The following is a 6848-nucleotide window of genomic DNA, read 5'->3' as shown; positions in this document are numbered from 1 at the left end:
AGCACATGGGTGGCCAAATTGAGCAAAGATGTGCTTGAATGGCTATGTAAATAACTATACATTCCTTTTCAGGCTCAAGTATCCGTACTAGGTTTTGGTTTACCTGATAATTCCCTGTTAGGTGCAGAGCATAATATTGTGCTTGATGTATGAGCCAAAAATGCTTTGATGAGGATATTATAAAGCAAATATAAAGGGGGTGTGCAGACACACAAACAAAACTATAGAGATAAAGTGAGAGGTAAGCAGAGATTGACCTAGCTACCTTACTATATACAGATGGTTCAAATCTTACATGGGTACTGGGTGCCCACTTAAAGTAATATAGTGAAACCTCAATTTTAAGTTTAGTTTTCCCGTATTTTCCATTTTTTATTTGTGATCTCATCGATTTACAATGCATTTCAACGGGTGCATTTCCCTGATTTTAAGTAATGTCTTCCAGGATTTTACATCAAAATTCATTCCTGATGTTCCCAAAAACTGCTTTTTCCCTCTATGAATGTTATAATAGGTTTAAAATATTAACCACATGTATATTTGGTTCTACTGTAATTTACTGTAATTTACTTTAAAAAAACAAAAAAACCCAAACAAATGTGAGAATATATTGCTTAAAAAACTACAGATCTGTTTGTGTTTTCTTAATTTTTACTGGTGAGCTAGTAAAATAGTGGCCTGTTTACTCCCACATGGCTTTAAATGCCATAAAAATGCTGATTTTGGGTATGGCATAATAGCTGTCTTCCATTAGACATATATTGGCTGGGCTTTAGTTACCCTTTAGGGCAATGAAATGCATAGTGGTTTGTAGTCCCTGGGATAGCACCTCCCCTATGGATGACAGTGTCCAAATATACCTTGTAATGCATAAGAATTGAGAATCTTCTTCCGCATATGATATATGCCATGACCCAAATATGCAGCACTAGAGAAATCTATTTATACAGGCAGGAACAAGGACGTATATCTAAGTGAAGTCCATACAGAGCAAGTAGAATGGGCAGTAAGTCCAGTTTACAGATTGGCTAAATCATTGTGTAATTAGGAGATGCTTTTATTCATAGTGACTGTCAGTGCTGATGGAGTGCAAGTGTGGAAGAGGGAATTATCTGGGGAAGGGCACGGTTTGTCCCATCACTAGCAGTGACAGAGCACAGAGGGTCACAAATCTGTCCCTATTCTTCATTCCTTGCACTTTATCCTGATCCTCTCTCTCCAAGGGGAGTGAAGTGGGCTCGGTCTGCCAGGACAAGCCCCCTCTAGCCCAGCCACCAATAGAAATCAGGGAAGCCGAGGGAAGGTGCTAAAATCTGGCAAAACGTGAATGGGATATAGGAGCACAGTTTGTATCTGCTGAGACTGGGGAGAGAAGAAGCTGCACATCCAGGTTACCAAGAAGAAGAGGAGATCCCACTACATCGACTGCAAGTCCCGCCAAACAGACAGGAGCAAGGATCTGACAATACAGACAGACAGGAAAGTCTCCATTTCTGCTTTTGGGAAGTATCCCAACCACGGAAGGAGAAAGTCCCCAGAAAGCAGAAAGTGTCAGCTGCGCGTGCAAGTCACCCAGAAAGGAGAGAGAGAGAAAAGAGGGGAAGAAAAATCAGACCCCCAGTAACCAGTAAGGAAGCAGCACAGCCAGGTCACTGCAAGGGGCAAAGTGATTCCTTCAGAGGAGACAATCCCCGTATAGAGAGGCTGTGTACTCAGGTCACCAGTGAGAAACGGGTTAGAGAGACCCCCATTATACAGAGAGAGATACTCATATAAGCCTGGAGCTCACAAAGCTGTCACCAAAGAATCCCAGCACAAGACAAACCAGAAAGCAGTGGGGGATTCTCCTTCGCCTAATGAAGGTTTAGTTTGTGACCCATACACAGCACTGCATTGTATATCTGACTTTGGCATCCATCACCCGATTCTGCCCAAATCGCTGGCACTCTATCAATGGTCACTGTGACAGACTGCGACTCTGGTGCCTTCTGAGGGCTGTTCTAGTTGTTTGTGCCCAACTTTGGGAAGATTTTCTTAGGCTTCATTTGACTCCCAGTAGCTTATATGAGTGCAGCCTTTCAGCCCCCTCTCATGATGATGCAGCGTCCCCTGGGCAGCAGTACAGCCTTTAGTATAGACTCACTGATAGGGAACCCACCACAGCCCAGCCCTGGACATTTTGTATACACTGGATACCCCATGTTCATGCCTTACCGGCCTGTGGTCTTGCCCCCTCCACCACCCCCTCCTCCATCTCTGTCTCAAGCCACTCTGCAGTCAACTCTCTCTTCAGCGCACCACCACCACCCGATTCCTAGCTTGCCCGGTGGATTCTGTTCTAGCCTTGCCCAGGGCATGGCACTCACCTCTACTCTCATGGCTACTCTGCCAGGGGGATTCTCAGCCTCCACCCAGCACCAGGAGGCAGCCAGAAAGTTTGGAGCCCAAAGTCTCCATGGGGCCTTTGAAAAAAGTGATGGGAGTCAGTCAGACGGAGAAGAAGGAAACAAGACCCACATAACCAAAGAGGGCACCTTGCTGCCTTTCTCTGCTTCTGAAGCTTCTCTAGGTAAGTGTAGCAACCATCACTCCTTGGCACTGAGTAAGGTGACATATAGATGGTATGATACATATAAAAAGAGAAATACAAAGAAACAGATAATATAATGTACAATAAGTAGATGAGACACATGTCACATATTTTAGTGACATATTTAAGACATTAGAGGCAATAGTTGATTGAGAGGGATGGGTAGATAACCAAACTATAATATAAATAGGGCCTGACTCAATTCAATGAGAAAAAGGTTTATCACATGAAAAGTCATGGAAGAGATTAAATTTGGGACGAAATTCAATTTAGAAAAACGTATTTCATTGTTTATCATGTGAAAACTCTATTGAAAAAATGGGAACTGAATTTGGAGAAAAGTTTTTCCTCCATGAATTGAATCTTGTCCATAAGTTTTCATGTAATAAACCATGAGTTAACTTTTTCTCACTGAATTGATTCTGGCCCATAATGTCTAAAAAATGTAATTGAATGTATTGTTTGTGCACGTAAGCATTGCATGTCCCATAAATACACGTGGAGACAATTCACAGGAGCTACATAGGCAGGGTTTTATTTGGATAAGCTCTGCAAACTGACAGCCGGAGTACAACTCAATCTAATGCTCAGGTCCTTTAATTCCAGGCACAGAGAGTTTCCAGACAGGCACTAAACCCAATATTAGCCCTAATCCTATTTACACCACTCAGGAGAGCCATCAGCATACATGCTACTGTATATGGCTCAATCACAGAAGAAAACCTGTATCTAGAGATGGGTAACAGGGCCAGTAGTGAGACATCTATGCCTATGATATATCCTCAGAACAACAAAAACTCTATTCAAGGAAAATTATTCCCTGAGTTTATTTTCAGTATATATATATAAATTTGTAAATTAGTAAAAATATTAAATTATACAGCTATTTCAAGTGTTATCTTTTTTTGTAGAATATTAATTTGAAATTTCTAAAATTATATATCTAAATGAAACGGGCAGGAAAAAATAAACTGATTCAAAATTAAATTTTATTTTCAATGATAATGTGCTACTTTATATAATTATACACGGTCATCTCCAACAATATAACATAGAAATCCAACCCAAAATAACATACAGACACAAATATTAATTTGCACATATTTTTTTTAAATACCCTGAAAAGCACTACTCAGTCAACCGCATGAAATAATATGAAAACCTAAATAAATACTAAAATAAATACTTATTCACTTATTTCCAGCTACATATGCATATTCTGTATTCTATATATCCATGCTTTATCTGCCTTTGCTTATCTCTCTTATATGTAAAACATTTTTTGTAATGCAATTAGAACATACAAAGTGGTTGTATTTATATACATATATATATGGGATCTGTTATTCAAACCCTGAATTCCAGAAAGCGATGAATTACGGGAAGGCTGTCTCCCATAGAATCCATTTTATCCAAATGATCCACATTTTTTAAAATAATTTCCCTTTTCTCTGTAATAATAATAATAATAGTAATAGTAATGATAATAATACAAATATAAAAATCATTTGTACTTTGTCTATATAAATCTGTTTAGAAACAACCAATATTTGTACTTATATCTGTATAGTGTATTTCTCTTGTTCATGTGAATTGCATTAAAACCTTGCTGTACATGTATATAATTTAACACTATATAGCAGAATGCACATAATAAGTATATACTCCAACAGTCTGAAACAATGTTCCTGTTTTGTGTATGTATATATCCCCTGCATGGGTAACACTGTATATTAATTTATTCGTACTCTATTCTGTACATATTTTAGAATACAGGTGTGTATTTTAGCATGCTTTTCTGTGTATGTCTATAAAACTAGAGTGTTTCTCCGTATATGATTGGACAGCACTGCTCTAAGCAACAGTTTTCCCATGTGTATGTAAATAACACCAGTGTTTACAGCAGTGTGGTCAATTCAATATATGATCTCTGTGGCTAACAGTGTGCTCATGATATAATTTTATAAGCCCAGTGAATAATTTAGCTATATATGTTACAATATTCAAGTGGAAAATAGTAATTTCCTAATGTGACCTAATGTGTTCCTAATGTGAATCATTCTGGTGTGTGTAACATTATTCCCATGTTGTGCTTGGCAGGTCCAGTCCGTGGGCAGGGGAAAGAGGAGTCTGGGAAGGAAGCAGAAGGAAAGGGCAAGGAGGATTCCTACCTGATGGACAGTGACCTGGACTACAGTTCAGATGACAATATCTCCTGCCAAACTGCCCACAAAGAGGAGGACACCCCAGAGGAAAGCCCCCAAAACTCAAACCCTTCTAATAACAGCAACACCAGCTCCACAGGCAAGAACCGGCGGAGGAGAACTGCCTTCACCAGTGAACAACTGCTGGAACTAGAGAAAGAGTTCCACTGCAAGAAGTACCTGTCCCTGACAGAGAGATCCCAGATTGCACATGTGCTCAAACTCAGCGAGGTCCAGGTCAAAATATGGTTCCAGAACCGCAGAGCCAAGTGGAAGAGGGTCAAGGCTGGCAATACGAACTCCAAAACTGGGGAGCCCTCTAGAAACCCCAAAATTGTTGTGCCTATCCCAGTCCATGTCAATAGGTTTGCCATACGGAGCCAACACCAGCAGCTGGAGCAAGCAAGACCTTGAAATGTTCAATGAACAACAGCAGAGAAATCCATTCTGTGACCCTCAATTTGTTCAACAACTATCTCTCAGAATCCCTTGACAGATTAGATCGGTTGTAAAATTCTGTAGCTTCACAATGACAAGATCAAGAGTTGGGCATCCCTGGACTACACAACAATGAAAAGACTGAACCAGTTACCTTCAAGACTTTCAAGATACTGTTTATTATTCTAAATAGGGGTACCGTAACTTCTGCACTTGGGAGGCTAAATGTTAATTCCTCTTGGGCTTTAAATGTATGTATAGATAAATTAAAAGTGGCCACTTTTTTTATAGGTGGTGAGCTAAACTTCTCCAAGTATCATTATAGTATTCTCCTGTTCTGGACTTGATATGGACAGAAGTATAGTGCGAGCTCTGGAACTGGACCAGGGGCCATGTTTCCTCATCCCGGCATCTTCTCCAGCTTCTGTTATTTTGAGGCAAAAGCCCCTAATTTGAACAACAGACTTTTTTTTTAAATATTCCAAGAGTTTCAGATTATTTTGTGGTTAATTTATTCTGTTTCTTATTCTTATAAAATTTAAAATGTGAAAAAACATTCAGTCTTGTAAAAAATAAATCATGTCTCTAAAAAATACACTGATGTGGCTGATCTTGGATATTTGGGGTCATTCTAAAGCGCAGATGAAGAGCTTGTGTATAGGTCCCTGTTAATCTCCATCCAAACCCCGTGAGACTCATTTTGTCAAACATGATGTGTGTGAATTGAATGGGGGAGTCACCAAAAAAGAAGGCTGTTTGGGATTTAATAGGGCAAGACATGTGGGGTCTGTTGGACACAAATAAATGAATGTACAATTTTTCCTAGAGATCATTTAATTGTGGATGGCTGGGAGTGTCATCTGTTCAGTAAATGTGTCTGTCAGCCGGCAGAGTGGAGGGGGATGAACAATTAGGTAACGTTTCCAGGGCTCAGGTTTTTTTGGGTTGACTTGAGGTTTTTGATGCTGGGCAGGAACAGATTAATCAGTGTTAGATTGTACCCGGCAGATCAGACCCAGTACAATCCTTTGGATGTTCAGGGCTGGGATCTGTCGGCTTATTTGTGGCAAATGTACAAAGGCTCTGAGGATCCCAGCAAGAGACAGAAGGGGTCATTTCTCTCCACGTCAATTTCAGTCATTTTCTGGATATGACACTCACCACCTGAATGGTACAGAAAGAGCGGAGAGAATTAACTCCACTGTGCACTTAGTTTTATCTCCCTGTTGGAATGAGGCAGTCTCTCATCTTCTGGGCTTTCTGCAGGGATTCCTCACTCCTTTTATCTCTCATTTACTGACACAATGTTTCCCAACACATCTGGGGCAGAAGGTTTGGGGGATACCGAGGGACAGGTGTGTATGGTTCAACCAGAGACTGCCTCTAAAACACCATCATTATAATTTAATAGGGGAACAGGGATAAGGAATAATTCATGTGTAACCCCTGTCACATTTTATCCACATAAGGTCACTAACACAGTAACCCATATTATACAATGCAGGGAATCCCCTATAGAGCAACACAATATATCTGTGTGCAGTGTGTCTAAATCATGAACCAGTTTTACATATGATTGCTAAGAATGAGAGTCAAATTAGAGAGAGAGAAACCTT

The 6848-nt window shown here is 40.0% G+C and overlaps 1 protein-coding gene across 1 annotated transcript; it reads left to right on the top strand.

Annotated features, from left to right (window-relative positions):
- Nucleotides 1–1427: 1427 nt before the first annotated feature.
- Nucleotides 1428–5827, top strand: gbx2.2.L (gastrulation brain homeobox 2, gene 2 L homeolog). The gene is made up of 2 exons (NM_001087947.2): nucleotides 1428–2569; nucleotides 4691–5827. The coding sequence occupies exons 1-2, from the start codon at nucleotides 2065–2067 to the stop codon at nucleotides 5206–5208; spliced, it is 1023 nt and encodes a 340-aa protein (NP_001081416.2). The 5' UTR covers nucleotides 1428–2064; the 3' UTR covers nucleotides 5209–5827.
- The last annotated feature ends 1021 nt before the right edge of the window (nucleotides 5828–6848 follow it).

This window comes from Xenopus laevis, chromosome 9_10L (genome assembly GCF_017654675.1).
Source record: "Xenopus laevis strain J_2021 chromosome 9_10L, Xenopus_laevis_v10.1, whole genome shotgun sequence".
NCBI lineage: Eukaryota > Metazoa > Chordata > Amphibia > Anura > Pipidae > Xenopus > Xenopus laevis.
Note: the sequence above shows the minus strand (reverse complement) of the source record. Positions and strands in the feature narration are given on the sequence as shown.

Bases quoted from the DNA above. Each gene is read 5' to 3' on its own strand.
- gbx2.2.L (NM_001087947.2), top strand. From the start codon at position 2,065: ATGAGTGCAGCCTTTCAGCCCCCTCTCATGATGATGCAGCGTCCCCTG. The intron at 2,570-4,690 runs GTAAGTGTAGCA...TGTGCTTGGCAG, and splicing joins TGCTTCTGAAGCTTCTCTAG to GTCCAGTCCGTGGGCAGGGG.